Consider the following 19,607-nt stretch of genomic DNA (forward strand, 5'->3'; position numbering starts at 1 on the left):
AAATGTATTGCATGTGCCAAGATTGGGCATGAACCTAATTTTAGTGTCCCAGTTGCAAGACAAGGGATACGATGTATACTTTGTGGGAAAGAAAGTATATGTCAAGCATCTTACTTGGAAGAAGGTGATACATATTGGAGTTCGAAGCAACAGGCTATATAGATTGCAGATCAATTCTCCAATGACACTGATAGGCAGTGATAACAACAATAGAAAGGAGTTGAATGAACTATGGCATAGGAGGATGGGACACTTGTACGATGGAGCACTCAGGATTCTCAGAGAGACTGTAACAGGAGTTCCATCTCTCAGTGCTGAGCATAGTTGCGGGGGAGCGCCGCCCCCCCCCCCTCGCACCCGCTCCCAATCCATGCTCCGGGCGGGAGCGACTCGGGAGCGCGCTCCCAAAAATTTTTTCGCTCCCTGCCTTTTTGGAAGCGTTTTGCCTTTTTTGCATTTTTTTTTGTAGTAATGTTCGAAATGCAATTTTTTTTAAAAGAAACAAATAGTTTTTGAGTGGGGCAGCTTAATGATCAAGTATAGGCCCTAGTATTGATATGCTATTCATGGTAATGTTAAATTCTTAAAGTAAAAGTGACATTTTCTTTAATTTTCATTTTCATCATTTTACTTAAATTTTTAACATTACCATGAAATGACTCAGGATGTTTGAGAGTGGTTTCGTCCTCATTGGATTTCATATGGAGAGTAGAATTTTAGATTTCATTCAAAATCCAGCAGACTTATCAGTTTTTCAGGATTTCAGGATTGGGGGATTGCAATGTTTCCAGTGAATTTTGTCATGTATTAGGATATGGAACTCGTATTTAATCAAGAGTACTAATCCCTCTATGTACCTTGATGTTAGTGACATTGGTTATCGAACTCCTCTATCATGACCCTTCTAAAAATGTACGCATCACTCAAACAAAATCTTGACTTGACATGCTATGCTTTTTCTATCTTATGTTAATGCTTAGAGGGTGATATTAATGACAAAGATCCCCATACAGATACAAAGGTAATGACAAAGATACCTCTGGATATTAATGCTTGGAGGGTGATATTAATGACAAAGACCCTGATTTTGCAACAAGACTAAAAAATTAGACATTTCTCGTGGTGGCAAGAGGCCCAAGCATAAGAAATAGATAATAGATTTACTTCTCTTTTCTAGTTTCTAGTAGCTTTTATAACTATTGACTCTTTCATATTTATTATGATTTTTTTTTAAACAATATATGACAATTTAAGTTTGAAGTTGGCAATTATAACTCATTAGTAATGAATTATGAATATGATGCTTCATGAAAGTTGAAAGTTGTTTCATTTCATTTCATTTTATAACATTTCATTTCATGTTAGATATTATTTGTTGTAATGGTTACACTTAGCTTACAAGTACAACTTTGGTGATCAATGATGATAAATGTTATATATTGAATTTTGAAAGCTTGAAACTTTAAGATTGATGAATCATGAGACTCAATATGTTGTATGTTACTAACTTGCGGACGTGGTTGATGAAGATTATAACTTCTAGATGATTGTTGTTATATGGTTCAATCTATGCTTTTTTATGTTTTTTATATCTAATTCATCATTCTACATGTTTTTGTTGACATATATGTATCAAAAATTAAAAAATATAAAATATATAGATATTTTTATAAAATCGCTCCGGGATTCGCTCCCAAACCGGGAGCTTCTGAAAATGGTCGCTCCCGCTCCCGTTTTCGCTCCCGCTCCCGCTCCCAAGTAACATGGGCGCCGAGCATGATGATCTATGCCGAGGACGTGTACTTGGAAAGTACGCAAAAGCAACATTTCCCAGAAGTGATACCAGAGTCAATGGCGTGTTTGGATTGATACAATCAAATATTTGTGGTCCTATGTCCACCAGAGCTCTTAGCAGTGGTGAATACTTCGTCGGCTTCATTGATGACCATTCCAAAAAACTTGGATCTACTTCTTAAAGACCAAGGATGAGGTCTTTGATCAGTTTCGAGAGTTCAAGGCTCTCGTAGAAAACATGACAGGGAAAAAGATCAAGGTACTACATTCAGATAATGGTGGAGAATACACGGATAAAAACTTCATAGATTTCTGTACAAAGGAAAGTATTAAAAGAGAGTGGACTGCTCCCTACAATCCGTAGCAAAATGGAGTAGCAGAGTGGAAGAACAGGACCATAATCGGGGCAGAAAAGGCCATGTTGCATGATCAGGATTTGGTTAGATTCCTATGGGAAGAAGCATGCAACGCAACAGTGTATATTCAGAACAGGACACCTCAGAGGGCTTTGGGGAAGAAAACACCAGAGGGAGTCTTCTCCGGGAAGAAACCCAAGGTGAGGATATTTGGGATTGTGGCCTATTGTCACATTCCAGATTAGAAGTGTAGTAAGTTGGATTAGACTGCAGGAAAAGGGGTTATCTCGTAGGATATAGCGAGACCTCAAAGGCATACAAAATCTACATTCCTGGCAGCAGGAAGATTGTAGTGAGGTGAGATGTAAAATTCATGGAAGGAAAAGCTTTTAGAAGATCTCGAGAGATGCCTACAGGAAATCAGTGATCAGATGTTCCTTTAGTCCAATAGCAGCAGGGACCATATGTAGAACAAGCATGGGGACAATCACAGGGTTCAAGTACAGTGACTAGCACCAACATCTCCTCAGGAGCAGGAGATCTAGGAAGTTCTCAACAGACAGAGCTACAGGTACAGGTAGAGGAACATATTGAACCTCCCACCACTAGTGGTAGGACCAACAGGGAAGTGCGTCAGACCTTGAAGGACGCAGAAGAGTTTGTCGGAGCTCCTAGAACTGACAAGAGATAGTGTAGGTAACTTGATAGATACTAGGCCTTTGTGGCTCAAGTTGCAAAACCCTCCATTTTTCAGGAAACCACACAACATTAGGTGTGGGTGGATGCCATGGTAGAAGAGTACAGTTCTATCATTACAAATGATGTGTGGGAGGTGGTGGCTAGACCAGAGGATAGATCAATTGTGGGTTCCAGGTGGATCTACAAGATCAAATATGCTGCAGATGGCAGTGTAGAGAAGTATAAGGCTAGATTCGTGGCAAAGGGGTATGCACAAAAAGAAGGAATAGACTATGAGGAGACCTTTGCCCCAGTTGCCAGATATACCTCTATCAAATCCGTCATATCCCTAACAGTGCAGATGGGATGGGAAATTCACTAGATGGATGTCAAGATAGGATTCTTGAACAGGGTGATAGAAGAAGAGGTGTACATAGAGCAGCCTGAAGGCTTTGAGACTCATGAGAAGAGCACTCATGTATGAAGATTGAAGAAAGCCTTGTATGGGCTCAAGTAGGCACCCAGGGTGTGGTACGGTCGGATTGACAGTTACTTATAGCAGTTGGGATTCATCAAGAGTGATGCAGATCCCAATCTCTACTATCTGATGTTGGAGAATGAGGTTTTATATGTAGATGATCTATTTTTGATGGGATCATCGAGGCTCATAAAGGATTGCAAAAGGAACCTTGTAGCAAAATTCGACATGAAGGATATGGGGCTGATGTACTATTTTTTGGGGTTAGAAGTATGACAGAAGAATGGGAAAATCTTCCTTGGGCAAGGGATATATGCTACAAAAATTCTGAAGAGATTCAGAATGCAGGATTGCAGACCCATGGCAACACCCATGATTACCAACTGGAAAAAGATAGATGCCTTAGGGGACAAGGAAGTCGACCACACCTTGTATAGACAGTTAATTGGGTCACTCATGTATCTCATCAACACCAGGCCAGACATTTGTTTCGTTGTCGATACCGTTAGTTAGTTCATGGTGGAACCGAAAAGGGTACATTGGGCAACAACCAGGCACATTCTCAGATATGTGCATGGAACAGTCAGACTCAGGTTGAAATATACTTGAGGAGATGACGTCAGGTTGAGCGGATTCACAGATGTAGATTGGGCAGGTAGTTCAATGGACAGGAAAAGTACCTCTAGGTATTGCTTCAACATTGGGTCAGGGTTGTTCTCTTGGTGCAACAGGAAGCAAAAGTCAGTAGCACTGAGCTCAGCAGAAGCAGAATATATGGCGGCTAACACAGCTACATGTGAAGCCATATGGCTTAGGAAATTGCTAGTGAATTTGTTCAAGAAGAAAATGGGAGCGACCAATGCTTACTGTGATAATCAGAGTTGCGTAAAACTCTTTGAGAATCCAGTATTTCATGATAGGTCGAAGCACATTGATATCAAATGTCATTTCATTGGGGATTGTGTTCAATGTGGGGCAGTCCAGTTGCAGTATGTTTGCATAGGAGATCAGGTGGAAGACATATTCATGAAAGCTCTATGGAGAGCTAAGTTCATCCAGTTTAGGGAAAAGATGGGTATGGAGGAGAACCCATTTCAGTAGCAAATGCATTCTCAGTTGCAACAACAACATATGAGAGGGAGTTGCAGTGCAGAGGCAGTAGTTGACAACAATTTAGTAGGGTCAATAGCAACACAAATGTAGCTCATATCAGAGTTGCGCAGTAGTAATGGGTAGAGCAGCCAGACATTAGCAGCGTGATAGGAGGTAAAGCAGAGACAGGGTGTTGCTTCAGTGAGTTGCAGCACTAGAACACATTCCTCGCTAAGAGGGAGTGTTGATTTTTGTAGCATCAGATGTGTTCTAGCCACAAAATTTTGTGGAGAGGCTAGAATACATGTATTCTCCAAAACCCATAAATCGTTTCTGGAAATTCCACCTAGAGATGACTTAATTAAAATAATTAAATTTTTTAAATGATTCCCTAAGTCTAAACTTAGGAAATCTGGTTAATTAAAGGGTATTAATTAATTCATGGTGAGAATCTTCTAAAAGAAGACATGGATTGACTTCTACTTAATCTTAGCCATCGATTATATTTTAATATTAGCCGTTGGTGCTCCAACAAAAGATTATAAGAAGAAGTCGATGGGTAGATGGAGAACACACCAGGGCAGATACTCAATTGCTCAAGCAGATCGATTTTCTTAGTGGCTGAAGTTCGACAAGAGAAAATCGAGTCAGAGAGTGAGTTGCAGGTGGGAGAGAGAGGGCATCAGAATAGTCTGAGAGTGCAAGACAAATCTGGAGGAGGCAGAGCAGAGGAGGGACATAGGTCAACGCAACAGAAGGGTTGACGCAAGGCCCACGCAGTCACTACGCAAAGAGTTACGTAGAAGGGCCAGCAAAAGAGGGAGAAGGTCCTCTTCGGGGTCAGAAAATCGCTGTGGAGTGTAAAAAAATCACCAGTAAATTTCTCTCAGTGACTTTTCCTCTATTTTGTCTTGTACAAAAATTATTGCTGAAGATTAATAAAAGAAACCCTCATCTGCTGCACCAGTTTTCCCACATTGGGTTTTTCCGGGGACAATTGTCCAAAAATAATTGTCACTGTGGTTATATATGTGCTAGTATTTTCCTTGTATTTATTTTCTACAGAATTTTATTTGTGAAGGCTGTAGTGTATGTATCTTGATATTTGTTGTAAAAAACTGCAAATAATTTGCTTAAGTAATTTAACAAATAGAATAAATATTATCAGTTGCTGCAGTAGGATTTGAGATCACTGAATTTTCACACTAGTCATCGCACTTTGCCTTGTTTTCTCTGTCATTTTCATTCCAAACACATGACAATATTTGATTAAACTGTCAATGCAAAAGTGCGCATATAGTAGAATAAGCCTCCAGAGAATTTGAGCGCAATACATAGGTGAATACATCCGTTGTATCTAAGTTCGACGCATAGGCAAAACGTCTCCTGTAATCAGTGCTATGCTATCATACAATTCAACTATGGACATTTACGTGAATGTGAACTGGAAAACTATACATCAACCAAATTTGATAACCAACAAAAGGTCCTAGTTTCAACTTATAAATTGTGGACCATTCTGTAATTTGAATGGGCTATCATTCAAAGGAAAAATTATAAAATTCAGCCAAATATGACATTTCATGGCAATGACGAAATGCAATTACTAGACTTGAGAAAATGAAGAAGCTCCATTTACTAGGTTTTGTTGGAAACACTCTCACACAAAATGGTGTGTATTATTGTTCCATCTCACCCATTTATACGAAGGTAAACATTCATCTCTATCTCATTTGTACTTCCGAGTCATTGCTGAGCAATGAGAGTTGAGGAGAACACGACTGGAGAAGACTTTCCACGAACTTCCATTGTTTGAATTATTGATTTTGTGATTTAATGGTCAATCCATAAACCTACAGGATGAGCTCAAGTGGTCCCTTTCACTGCATGCTATTTTGTGACTTCAATCCCTATCCCAATATGTGACATCTCACCTCATCTACACGAATTCTCTTTTGAGTACAACCCAGTCTTAACACTAATCAAGAAGGGGCTGAAACTTGCATATTAACTATAGGCGAATCACCCTCAGAAAACCTACCACAAAACTACTCCATGAGCTGCCACAGAGATGCAACGAAAATTCCAAAGCCCAAAGAAAACCCAACATCAAAAAAAAACTTTTTGATCTGACCTCTTTTAGAAGATTGAAACACTGTCCAAGGCCATGGAGATAACATACTTTTGATTGGTGTTTTTAATCCATGCCATGGTGAGGGAGATAGGTTCCTTTATATAGATTTGAAAAGCCATCTTAAGGGAGATAGGTTCCTTTATATAGATTTGAAAAGTCATCTTAAGGGCAACCAACTTCCACTTTAGGAGGGAAATTCATTTTGAAATTTGAATTTTAAATTTGTTTGGAGCCGAACGCTTTGGTGACGAAAACCCTTGTATTTAATTTTAACATAAGTTTTTGAAGCCCACCACAAGAAATACATAACATTACTTAATATAATCTTTTCAGTGAAAATATTTCATGATCTTGGCTAATGATAGATTGCCACTTCATCCATTTGTACAAGGATTATCCCTTCAATCTTAATGACTTTCTTCAATAATCAATGACAAGCTGCCATGTCACCTCATTTGGGGTTTTGACCACATGATGGGGGCTTTTAACTTTGAAAGAGCATATTTCTCAAACGGTAATGAATCTCGTGGTGTGCCACATACTGTTGGAATCAATATGACGAGGAGAATACAATGATGATGGTTTCCAAAGAAAATTCATTGATTTGCATTTTCAAAATCTTCAACAAGTGCAGGGCTTCTAGGGCTTCTTGTCCTTTGGAGCTTCCAATTGATGCAAACCAGACAAATATTAATAGTGTTCAAAGTACCGATGTTGACATCAATGACAACACTATTCAACAATGCATGTACAATCCAATCATTGATCTAAGGCAACTTCTCCAAAGACAAGAATATAGCTCTAAGACAATATTCTTCATAGACAAAGTATCCTGATAATGAACCACACTTAGTGGTTTGAAACACATCGACTCAAAAATATGTAATGTGATTTACCGGAAGAGTTATCTTGAAAGATCACATCTCTCCGATAGGAAAATAGGTCAAAATTCTCAAGTAGAGAGGTTGAATTCACAATTGATGATAATGACATGAAAAGATCCTCTCCTATTTATATGAGGATGACAAGCCTAATTTTACATAAAATCCCCAAAAAAAACAAGTAACATCATAATGATGCATTGGGTTACAAGCCAACCCGTCTAGCTTAAACAATAATCAAATTAGATCCCACAAGTGTAAGCTACGAGGCCTCAAAAGGATGACATCATCTAATAAATGTGCTCCATGTGGCATGCGTTGAGGCTTTTGGGTTCCAAGTGTGGTGTAGAAGCTTTTAAAAATCATCATTTGAGGGTTGGCCCTCAAATATCCATCAACATCCCTCTATGGTTCACAAAATCCACTTGGGATACTAAAAGATGGTCTGCTGGGTTTGCAACTGCTCAAACTGTCCATCTCTGCTCCAACGTTGAGGGCTTTCCAGGTGCTACTAGCCCTCCCATGTCTCAGAAGGTGAGACCGCCCTCATTTGGGCTCTAGATTAGCTACCATCTCTCAGAGAGTGCTAAGGCCAACCCGAGGGCATGCTGGTAGAGGTGCATCATCCAAAAGAATCATCAAAAGCAGTGAAAGTGGCAGAATATCCTGGGTGCAGAAGGTATCCAATGGTGGATGTGATGTGTTGTCAGTGCTTGGAGACCCAAGGCTCTCAACGCTTCACTTGTGGGTGCCATTATACTTCTCTGGGGCTTGGGTAAGGTGCCCAGGTCATGGGCTATTGAACCACCTAACAATCACAACATAAAGTCTAGTGAAAGAAACTAGTCATCAGGGACAATAATCATTTTTGCATCTAACTGGACCAAGCTTGAATGTAAAGGGCTATTTAATGCTTCAAATAAGGCTTCCCTTCCAAAATTAGGGCCTTGATTTCATGATGGTGTTTTATCCCTAGGTAGGAGTGGCTAAAGGACAACCCTATTAGGTGTTTCTAGGCCCAAGGGGAAGTAACACTTCCTCGGTCCACCCTTCAATTAATAGGTGTTAGTGAATAATGATGGTACGGGTGGGAGGAGACTTCATGGCCAATTGTTATGGTCAAAGGGATCAGCATGATGGGGATCCACATCCTGAGTGTATAGATGTGAGGAGGGAGCAATTGTGGATGCATGGGTTACCAACTCAGCTTTGTTTTTCTGCCCTTCTTGTGCGCTTTTTACTTTTGCTTGATTTTTCTTTGTATTGCTGCTTGTAGCTTAAAGGGTTAGAGCTTGCTTTGAATCATGTATAGTAGTTGTATTACCCCTTAATGATGAGGAAACTCATTTCCCATCGGGGTTGGGACATTCAAGGGTTCTTTTTTATGATGTAATTGAGCAACATGTGGTCAAGAACTGGGTGATGGTCATAATGAGTGAGGTAGAGCTCATGCTAGGCTTTTTCCCACGTGCTAATGTGTATGTCCAAGCCATCTTTTCCATTTTGATATTCTTTTGTTTTATTTTGTGGCCATAATATGCTTTTTCTTTTTCTTTTAGTTGCGTCAACCTCCCAGGGCAAAGTTCTGAGCCCTACCCAGTTATGTGGATGCATGGATGCCAAATCCTAGAGAACCAATGGTTAGTCGAATTTGAAGATTGAAGGTGGAATATGGGCTTGTAATGTAAGATGGAGAGTGGTAAGTATGGAATAGGGATAGATGGAACATGCTATCTCAATCAAGGCTTCCTGAGTAGTGGCCCTCCTATACCCATTGGGCCATTAGGGTAGGTCCCACTAGACTGGGATCGAAGATTAGCCTGCCATTTAAGGTGAGGGAACAAGATCGCAATCAAAACTGCTCTTTCTTCTAGGTCACCCCATAATCCATATCAAAATCTCAAATACAAGCAAGCATAAGCAATTGATTGCAAAATGAATAAAATACCTTTTGATCGGAATCCCACCTTCATCCATGTGTTCTTGTTGGATGGGTGAGAAAGTATATGATTGATGCGGGTGACAAAGATAAAATGGCATGTCATCAGCTAGTGGTCATTGTTAGGAACTGTATGGCTCGCTGGCTGGGTGTGAAGAATGGGAGAAAAAAATTCTCCTATAGGGTCATCCACTTTGGTGGGTAACAGATCCACCTCCCATTTGATCGTTAAAAAAGATATTTGTATTGGAAATTGATGCACAAGATGAGCTGATCATTTGTGACCTTTCATTCTTTGATATTCACTATGTGTGAAAGGGCACGATCTTCCTCTAAGCTTGGATCCTCATTTCAAAAAGGAGATATCTTCTCTCGATATCTCTTGTGAGTAGATTAGAATCAAAGTCGCTTGTAAATTTGGAGGAAGACACTGCCCATTAAGGCTAGAACTCTGTTTATAGAAGCATAGAATCATTCGACTGAGCAAGGCATGGAAATCCTTGTTCAATCTATTGGACATTGTACAAGAAGCACATTAGACTTGAGACAAAATATGGCAGAAATTCTGGCCCCATTGCCAAAAAATTGCACGAGCACTGCAAGTTTTATAGTCTCAAATTGGTGAGGTTGTATGAGGTTCTCGATTTCTAACCTTGCTGGCACATATCTTTGTCTCTTCACAATGGGCACACATATCACGGGCCACTCGTAGGATGCAGAGATTCAAGCAAGCAAGAACTTATTCCAATTGTAGAAATGTCATTGTACATGCTTAGTCCAGTATGGGAAAGGCCTCTATGATTTCCCTGTCAAAATATTAGTCACTATCTCAACAATATCCAATCATGATTTTATTCCATATGCCAATTCTTCTCAAGGAAATGTAGCACAAAAATACAAGTGTTCAAGATCTAAAAACTAAATTTGTAAAATCAAAGAAGAGAGGACTGGGAAACATGGTGGAGACAAAGCAGGTTGACGATACAACACTTATAAAAAATAATGTTTTCTTTAATGGATTACACTCTTACCATCTCATAATGAATTAGCAGAGTACCACCTTAGCGAGCATGACTTTCAATAGAAATAACTTCATCTATACAGGCACATCTAAACAGATCTTGCTTGGCTTTTATATCAGGCTTAGCCAAAGAGTTACACATTTAGGTGCAAGAATTCCAGATTTATAATAGATATGCTCACAAAAATTGAACGAAAATTCAGCTTGGATGATGAAGTTCATCGAAGCAAATTACCGGAATGACAAATCTTTTATGGCCTTTGAAGCAATACAAGCCTCAGTGTTTTGATCCTTTTGTACTACAAGCCTCATTCATTGTCATTATCATGGACTACCACCATGAGGATTGAATGCATCATCTTCCATGGAAACTGCTATAAAAACATTAGGCTTTGATACCATGATAAGAATTAACATGAGCGAAACAAGACAAGCAAAGTGGCAGAAAGGGCTTAGTGCCATTCTCTTACTAATTGTATTGATCTCAAGATCTAAATTTATAGTACAACTATATCAATTGGACCATTCTAGATCTAGGTCTCATTGGAAACTCATGAGTGAATCATGACAACACCTCACCAAGGATAAGTTTTACAACCCATGTCTATGTGGTATTGGACTTTGTGATTGTCTAGGGAAGCATGGTATAACAGGAGAGAAGTGCAAAGCAAAAGTTTATTGTATCAACTTCACAGCTGGTGTGTTGGCAGAGGGGGAGGGGGTGCAGTATTTGGATTTGTTATGCCATGAAGAGAGACAAATACACATTCTTGGATATCCATGATTTTGTATGTAGAATGACATCACACATGTAGAAATTAATATGTTAGTTTACCCTATTTCCATTCAGTAGATCCCTTTGTAAAAGGGATATCTCTAAATTGGTGTTGAAGATATCGGTATTGGCAAAATATCGGCGAGGGTCTAGAAAATATCTTATTGGAAATATCAGCGAAAATATCGGCAAGCATAAAAAATGCATAATATGTTCATTTTTTTTTCTTCAGATTTTTAAACATATAAAGCAATAACAACATGAAATAAACACATTGGCACATAAATATGAAGAAAGCACTGATATATATGATGTCAAATAGAAATGATACATCAAAGGCGATACCAAATCTTGCTGATCCCTGATAATTTTCCATTCAAGGACTCAAATGTGGAGAACCAATACAAAATAACGTCACATATATAAAAGTATCTCATCATCGTGAGTTATATGTAGCATACCAAATAAAACTAGCAGCTATCTATCTGAAATCACTGCCCTCTCCCCCTTTTACGGGAAAACATGATGGGCTATTTTCCAAGCCTGCCCCTAGTAGTAGAAGGCCCTGACCCTGCCTCTGCACCTAATGTCAAATAATGAGTGCTAGGTATGGAGCTGTGCTCTCCTATATCTATAGCAGATGGTGTTGATGCTGATGCTCCCACAATGTCCTCCTCCTCCTCCTCCTACTCCTCCTCCGAGTGCTGCTCCTCCTCCGAGTCCTCCTCCTCTTGCTGCCCCTGTTCTAATGGATCATCTGGCTCTAACCATGAAGGTGACTCCTCCAAGATGGGCTCCTCAGACTCCACCCTCCATTGAGACAATACATCAATATTGTCTAAGGAAATGGCATCTGGATCCATTGGTGCTTCTATTTGCCTCACTTGAAGTCGGATGTTGTAATGCATATACACTAAATCATTGAGGCGTGTGAACTCCAACCTGTAAGAGTGTCAAAAAAACTAATGAGTCTTGACTCTTGACTCTTGACACTTGAAGGTCATAAATAAAAAATAAAAAATTACAATAAGTGTAATTGCTCAACTGAAGGATGGAGCTCAAAGTTATACCTGTTGTGCTTTTTTGCATGTATTTTCTCAAATATACTCCAATTGCGCTCACACCCTGAAGAGCTACATGTTTGACTCAAGATTAGTATAGCCAATTTCTGCAAATTTGGTGCCCTTGCACCATAGCTTCACCACCAAATATCTACAAAAAATAAAGAAATAAAAAATTCAAAAACTTAAAACATAATTAAACTTTCAAATAAAAGTTACATAATTGAATTTAAAAAAAATAGAATTATAAGTAAAGAAATTCTAAATTGAAAATTCTAATTTCTAATGAGTGATGACTTGTCACTTACGTGGCATGAAGAGGGTCCTTTCCCTAATAGCATCATCAAAGCCAAATAGGCCAACACAATCCCGATAATACTGTATCTCGCGATTGATTTTGCTACGAAGCTCAGGATTAGGTACCATCCTATGAATACAGGAATGGAGCCCTTCCATCACCTCGCCATCAAAATCAAAGCCGCATTTGTATGAAAATGCGGGGTTGAGGAAGAGTGTTGCTGCATGAATGGGTCGATGAAGCATCCCTGTCCATCGACTATCAATCACATCCCATAACATCATCTTCCTATCAAGGCCAATAGAACCCTTGTCTGCATAATAAGAACGAATGGCCTCCTTGGCCTTATCCATGCCCTCATACAAATAAGCCATTGCAGGCTTCTCCCCATCTACCAATCTGAGAACCTTTACTATAGGTTCACTAACTGAGCATGCTTCTTCTACTCCATGCCAAAACGTCTCAGAGTACACCATTTTTGCAATGGCTTTCCCGTCCTGTCTCCTGTTGTATCTACAATTACGCCAGTCATCAGACACAAACATTTGCTTCAACTCGAACTGACATCGAAGCAAAGACTGAAGAGTAATAAAGTTTGTGGCAAAACGTGTGATCGCAGGACGCCGCAACTCCTTGTTTCTAGTGAACCTCCTCATGAGGCTAAGAACAAAAGCATGGTTATAAATAAACTTGGGGACGCTCCTAGCCATATCAATCGCCTCCTTGATGAAGGAGAGTTTCCCCATATCCTCAAGCAACAAATCGAGACAATGTGCTGCACACGAAGTCCAGAACAATGTGCGATGCCTCTCCATAAGCATCTTGTCGGCAGACACATAATTAGCTGCATTGTCTGTTATGACTTGCACCACATTTTGCACACAAATCTCTCGAATGAACCCATCTAACAACTCACATATCGTTGTTGCATCTTTGATATGTTCTGATGCATTCAACGAATTAATAAACATGTTACCTTTAGGACAATGTACCAAGAAATTTAGAAGATTCCTACCCTTCCTATCTATCCAACCATCAAACATCATTGTGCATCCAGTAACTTCCCATGTTTTTTTCAACTCCGTCAATCTAGAGTTGATGTCCTGCTTTTCTGCTTGAAGAATTGGCCCCCGCAACTCCTCATATGTAGCACTTTTGTACCCTGGGCCCATGACAGCAATAGCATCACACATTGGTTGCCAAATGGATTGGTTTTGGTGATGCTGAGAGGTAAGTCGCTCCAGAAAATACACCTCCCCATGACTTTATCTGCTTCTCACTTCTCCTTCTTTTTAACAAGCGATTTTATGCCAGGTTGTGATCCATGTCCTGTTCGTGGAACAAAAAATGATGACCTTGCACTAGCAGTAGCAGGTGATGATGTGCCAGCTGTGGAGCCCCTCCCACTACCCTCAACATCAAAATCAGGAGAAGATATCCCGAAAGATCTACCTGCACGTTCAACCTTGTTTCTTTCTGTCTCTCCCTTTTTTCTGTCTTTTTCATCAATTGCCTCAAGAGCTTTTTGTATAAGCTCCGGACTAGAAACTGTACAAATCCCAACATCATGTCCACTAAGTCTAGCCAGATGGTATTTCAGTCGTGTAACCCCTCCTGTCATCCTGGTCCCACACAATTTGCATGTAAGATATCCCTGATTTGTCCCACCATCAGGGTTCCCATACTCCCAAAATGGGTCCAAGGCTTTTGGAATATTTGAATTTTGTAGTGGGCTAACTCAAACCTAGGGCACCAAAAAAAATATTGGAATTAATAACTTAATAAGTAATAACCACATTATTTTACAAAATAGTTTTTTTGCTACATTATTTGCAATTTTGCAATGTAAATTCAATGAAAAACCATAAATGACAATAAGAGGATGTATTTGAAAGTTTAAAAAAAATGGAGTTTGCTCTCCAAATATGGAGAAAAGTTAAAACCCTTGCATTTGCTCATGGGCATGAAAATCATAGCAAATGGAAAAAAAAAACAAGCAAAATGATTGTAGGCAAATAAGCAAGCAAAAATAATCCTAAAACTAACAAAAAATTCATTAACATAGGGGTTTATTTGACCATACCTGTTAATGGAAGAAATGAAATTGTCTCACTGTTCTTCAAGCTTAGATCAACAAAATCTTCATTGTTGGTGGCGATAATAGCTATTCGATGCTCAAACTCTCCTTGGCAGCAAGCACATAGCTCTCCCCTTCCTTCTCCAGCAATCACAAATGAAAATGATTGAAAAAAAAAAATCTGACTTTTATAGCCACGCAACAATTTTTCACTGTCTTCGGGCGATTTTTTGCATCGTCGCACGATATTTTCCCGAAATATCACCGCCGATATTTCGGAAATATCGTGATATTTTCGGGGAGACAAAATATCGTGATATTTTCTTGGCGATATTTCGTCTCCCCGAAAATATCGCGATATTTATGAAAATCGCCGATATCTTGGCGATATTATATACACTGTCTAATAATGATCTAGCTTATAATTGGCAAAATTAGCTCTGATCCAATAAGAACATTAGCCTCTCTTGGAAAGTTGGACCTTTGCACATTCTTTATTTGTTTAAAACTTGGATTTGAATAAACTCAGAAAGTGATGTAGTGCTTGTCATCAATTTTAGGGAAAAAACTTCAGTTTACTTTGTCAAACTAATAAACTTATCTCAATCTGATGTTTATAGAAGTTGTGTTAAGTTAAGCTCCCCTCAGATACTATTTTGGAAGTGTTGTGTTGTTTTATTCAAATGAAAGCAAATTTGGGTTTTTCTGACTGATGAATTCACTCAAATTGTAGATATTCTATTTTTGATATCCATTCCTTTTCTTATTTTCATTTCCTAAAGTCCAAGAATTTCTTTTCACTTCTTTTGTTTTGACAGTAGCACAAATTGTAATTTGTGTTGATAATGCCTTCTTATCTTGAATAATATGAACTCTGCTTCACAATTCATATTTCTGCAGACTTGATGACTGGGGTGTTTAATGTGGAGAAACCGGTTGTATTTACCAATGAAGAAGTGCTTATTGCAACTAACAACTTCAAAGATTCAGAACTACTTGGACATGGTGCATTTGGTTCAGTTTATTACGGAGTCTTGCGAGAACAGGTGATTACATTTATTCATATACTGTGAATCTTGCTCCAAGAAGTTTTTGTTTAATCTGCCCAAAGCATGGGTTATAATTAAATGTTTTACTGTGGTGAGAATATTATGAATTGGTGATTATGCACGCAGCTCTTACTCATATGTTTATGCAGGAAGTTGCCATCAAGAAGATGAAAGCAACTAAAACAAAAGAATTTCAGGTGGAAATGAAAGTTCTTTGTAAGGTTCATCACGTCAACTTGGTAAGACCTATACAGTTCTTTTTCTTGAAAATTTTAAGATATAAAATTCAGTGTACTAGAGGCATGGATTTCTGAAAGATGCAAAAAGGATTTTGTTCATCTTTATTCATTCTAAGAAATTTTTTATATCACAAGGTAGAGCTGATTGGCTATGCAGCAAGTGAAGATGAACTTTTCCTTGTCTATGAATATGCACATAACAGCTCAGTCAGTAGTCACCTTCATGATCCTTCAAGCAAAGGTATGACATGGTGTTGCTTTCTACAGTCTCATGAGAATCCAGATTATCATTTTCAATATTTAGAAACAGTCCTTTGCAAACACAATAGCGGCATCTTTCAACATTTCAATTTAAGCAGTTCTTTGAATCAATGTTGTGATGCATTATAATTTCAGAAAATATACACAAAGAAAACTAAAGATGAAATGCATGGATGCTTTGTATCTGAAAATCATGCCTTACTGTCATGAAGCTGTTTAAAATTTTATGGTCAAAATGGGTGCATAATATGATTAGTTCATATAGGTTGTTTATCTCACTACTATCATTCCATCTTATGAAGAATTGTTTTCTTGTGAAAAATATTGAGTTTTTCTTTATCTTTCTCTATTTTATCGGTAAAAAAATATTCATTATTAAACATCTTTCAATCATAGTATTAAAAACTGGTCAATTCAAATTGGAAACCAGTAAAACCGGCAAGTTCATTGGCTAGAGGGATCGAACCAGTAGAAAAACTGGGTCAATCTACTGCGTGGGCTAGGGTTTATCATTAACTAGCCATAAACGAGCCGGTGTATGATGGAACCGGCCAGTTTTTCCATAAATCGTCATGTTCTGTCATAAACCGGTCGGTTTATTGCTAGGTCAGCTATGGACCTCACACAATTGGTTTTTTGAGTTTTGGAGTGGTTTTGAGGGAAACTAGGGTTGTTTCCCTCCAAAAAAAACCCTCCAAGCCTTTACTCTCCTCTCATTTGCCTCACATCTCATTTGGAGTGTTTGTGAGCTTCATTGTGAGCTTGGAGAGTGTTGAGTTTTTGCTATAGTAGTGGAACAACAAAGAGTTTGGGATGATTAGCAACCACTTTGCCTCCAAAATCCAAGGATACTATATGGGCTTATTTTGATATGATTGACGACAAAATAATCTGCAAATATTGCCAAAAATCTATTGAAAGAGGGGGTATTTACAGGGTGAAACAACACTTGGCTGGCATAAGAGGCCAAGTAAAGCCATGTAGAGAACCAAATGAAGTAATAGGGCATTTTAGGGCATAATACCTTCAGAAGTTTGAGACTCAACCAATGAGAAGTTTGTGACTCAACCAGTTGAGAAGTTTGAGACTCAACCAGCTGAGTTTCATCATGACGAGAAGTGATCATGTTGATCACTGATACGCTGACTTATAGTAGGCCAGTGGCCCCATGGTTTGTAGCATTTTTTTGACTCTAGAGGTTGTTTAGATCCTCATTAATTATGTATTTTGTTGCTGATGTGTATTGTACTCGGTCCATTTTGATATATTCACCTTTACATGGTATATAGATGAACAAATTTTGCATATTTCACCTCTATTGGTTTGGAATCATGGTTTTAGATCCTAAAAATGGTTTTTTTTCAATAAAAAGTAATAATTTCATGTATATTTAAAGATAGGTTCATTGAGATTTGACCAATCCGGTTTTTCCCATTTTGGTTCAAAAAACAGTTTGATAGGTGGACCGATTGTTAAATTTCTAATACAAGCCAAATTTATTTTCTCACGACAATTTAATTTATCATCAATTTATTATTTATTTACCCAAATAATAATTGAATGACGGAAAAATAAAATCATCGATATCTTTAACTTCTAGAATTAAAATATGTAGCGGAAATAAACGAGAGAGATCAATCACACATTGCAAAATTAATTAACTCACAAACAATTCTCTGTCATTTCATTATCTGGAAAATTTGGGTTTTTCGACCCATTGAGCTACAAGGAAAAATACAATTTGGAACTTGCAACTAGGCTTCCTCAAAATGAATTCGACCCATGTAAATTGGCCTCAAGGAAATCTGCCTCTAGATGAAATCACTTTGAAGTAATTGACCTCCAACAATCAGATTTGTGCCCTCCAACAACTCAATCTGCGCCCTACCACTAATGTGCACTAGAAAAACCCCAACACTCTAGCAACTCGGCCTCCTCAAACAAATTCGATCTCCTTCTGGCAACTCGACATTGCAATTTCCTTCAATTTGGCTCTCTAGGATTCTCCGAAACCCCCTCGCACTTCTCCTCTACACACTAGTCATTAAGCCACTCGCACTGCAAAGAGAATCGCTCTATCTCATGATGATCACTCACACACTTGTGCTCTTTGTTGTGTCTTCACCTCCATCGCTAGCCTCCATTTATAATCTTCATTGAGTCCAAATCTCTAACCCTAATCTCCCCTCTAGAAACATCTTGAATCTTCCTTCTAGAAACATCTTAATGATTCTGTATAGAAACATCTTGAAGATAAACGACCGAGATTATTTCTAAGTCACTTAAATAATTAAATTATTTATCCTTAGAAATGAGCCCAATAGTCCACAATAATTAATTGACTTTAATTATTGTACTTTTCTTAAGTTAAATTTAGGAAAGAAGACATGAATCACTAGAAGAGGCGAATAATGTCTTCCACATGCTAAGACACCAAGAAATTGTAGGATACCTTCTGATGCTACTCACATCAACACCCCCTCCTAGCAAGGAAGGGATTCTCCACCATGTTGGGATTTCTAAGTCTAACCCGTTAGAAACCCTTCATGAACCTTGTGATTTATTCCTACCTACTTGTTCTATTAATTAACAAGTTATTTACCATGTAAATACTTGTAATAAATACGAGTACATGGTCAACACATTACAGATCATCAACTAAAGGAAAAACCCAATGTGGGAAAACCGATGCAGCTATTTGAGGGTTTTATTATTATGCAGTTTCTGAATACAATTTGGGTACCAAAACTGGCTCACCCAACAGAGAATAATCTCAACAGTAGTACCTCTCCTTTGGAGATAGATGCTCTGGCTGAAACCCTGAATAAACACTCCGGTAGCTCCTCAGCTCCAGTCTGCCCCACGAAAAACCCCAGCGTTAGCCTCTAGGGATTGCGTCAGCCTCTTCTGCCCTCTATGTCAGCGTTCCCGGCAGTTCCGGTAGTTCCCGACACTTCTGGCTTCTGCTCTCTGCATCAGCTTTCCAGGTAGTTCCGTCAGTTCCGGCTGTCCTCTGTGTTAGCTTTCCCGGCTGTTCCGGCAGTTCCCAATTGTTCCGGCTATTCCCGGCAATTCCAGCAGTTCTAGCTTTTGCCCTCTGCATTAGCTTTCCCGGCTGTTTCGGCGGTTCTGGTTGTTCCCGATAGTTCTGGCTGTTCCTGGCAGTTCCAGCTTCTGCCCTCTGCGTCAGATTTCCTGGCTGCTGCGCTGATCCTCTCGGCACTATCTCTGCCTCTCTACCTCTGTATTCACTGCCCCTCAGCTACAACCCCTGATCACTCTCTCAACTTTCTCAACAAACCCAGCCCCAAAAGGTTGAAATCTTGATCTCTTGGTGTGTTCTCCAAGTGACCCTCAAGCCTCGTCTTATACTTTTCTAGTTGACAAATCAATGACTGAGATTAAGTCCCTAATCAATGGCTAAAATTAGATCTGGCTTGATCCATGACTTTTGGACGATTCTAACACAGTTTT

General features: G+C 38.9%; 1 protein-coding gene across 1 annotated transcript in view; it reads left to right on the forward strand.

The window, feature by feature from the left end:
- LOC149225270 (lysM domain receptor-like kinase 3) overlaps positions 1-19,607 on the forward strand; it is a 281,606-nt gene that overhangs the window by 144,579 nt on the left and 117,420 nt on the right. The window contains exons 4-6 of the mRNA XM_089377037.1: positions 15,485-15,630; positions 15,783-15,872; positions 16,008-16,113. Of these exons, the coding sequence (XP_089233163.1) occupies positions 15,485-15,630; positions 15,783-15,872; positions 16,008-16,113 (342 nt within the window). The remainder of the gene's footprint in view (positions 1-15,484; positions 15,631-15,782; positions 15,873-16,007; positions 16,114-19,607) is intronic.

The sequence above is a fragment of the Pinus tabuliformis genome, chromosome J (genome assembly GCF_031772625.1).
Source record: "Pinus tabuliformis cultivar Carrire ecotype Pingquan chromosome J, CPIR1, whole genome shotgun sequence".
Classification (NCBI taxonomy): domain Eukaryota; kingdom Viridiplantae; phylum Streptophyta; class Pinopsida; order Pinales; family Pinaceae; genus Pinus; species Pinus tabuliformis.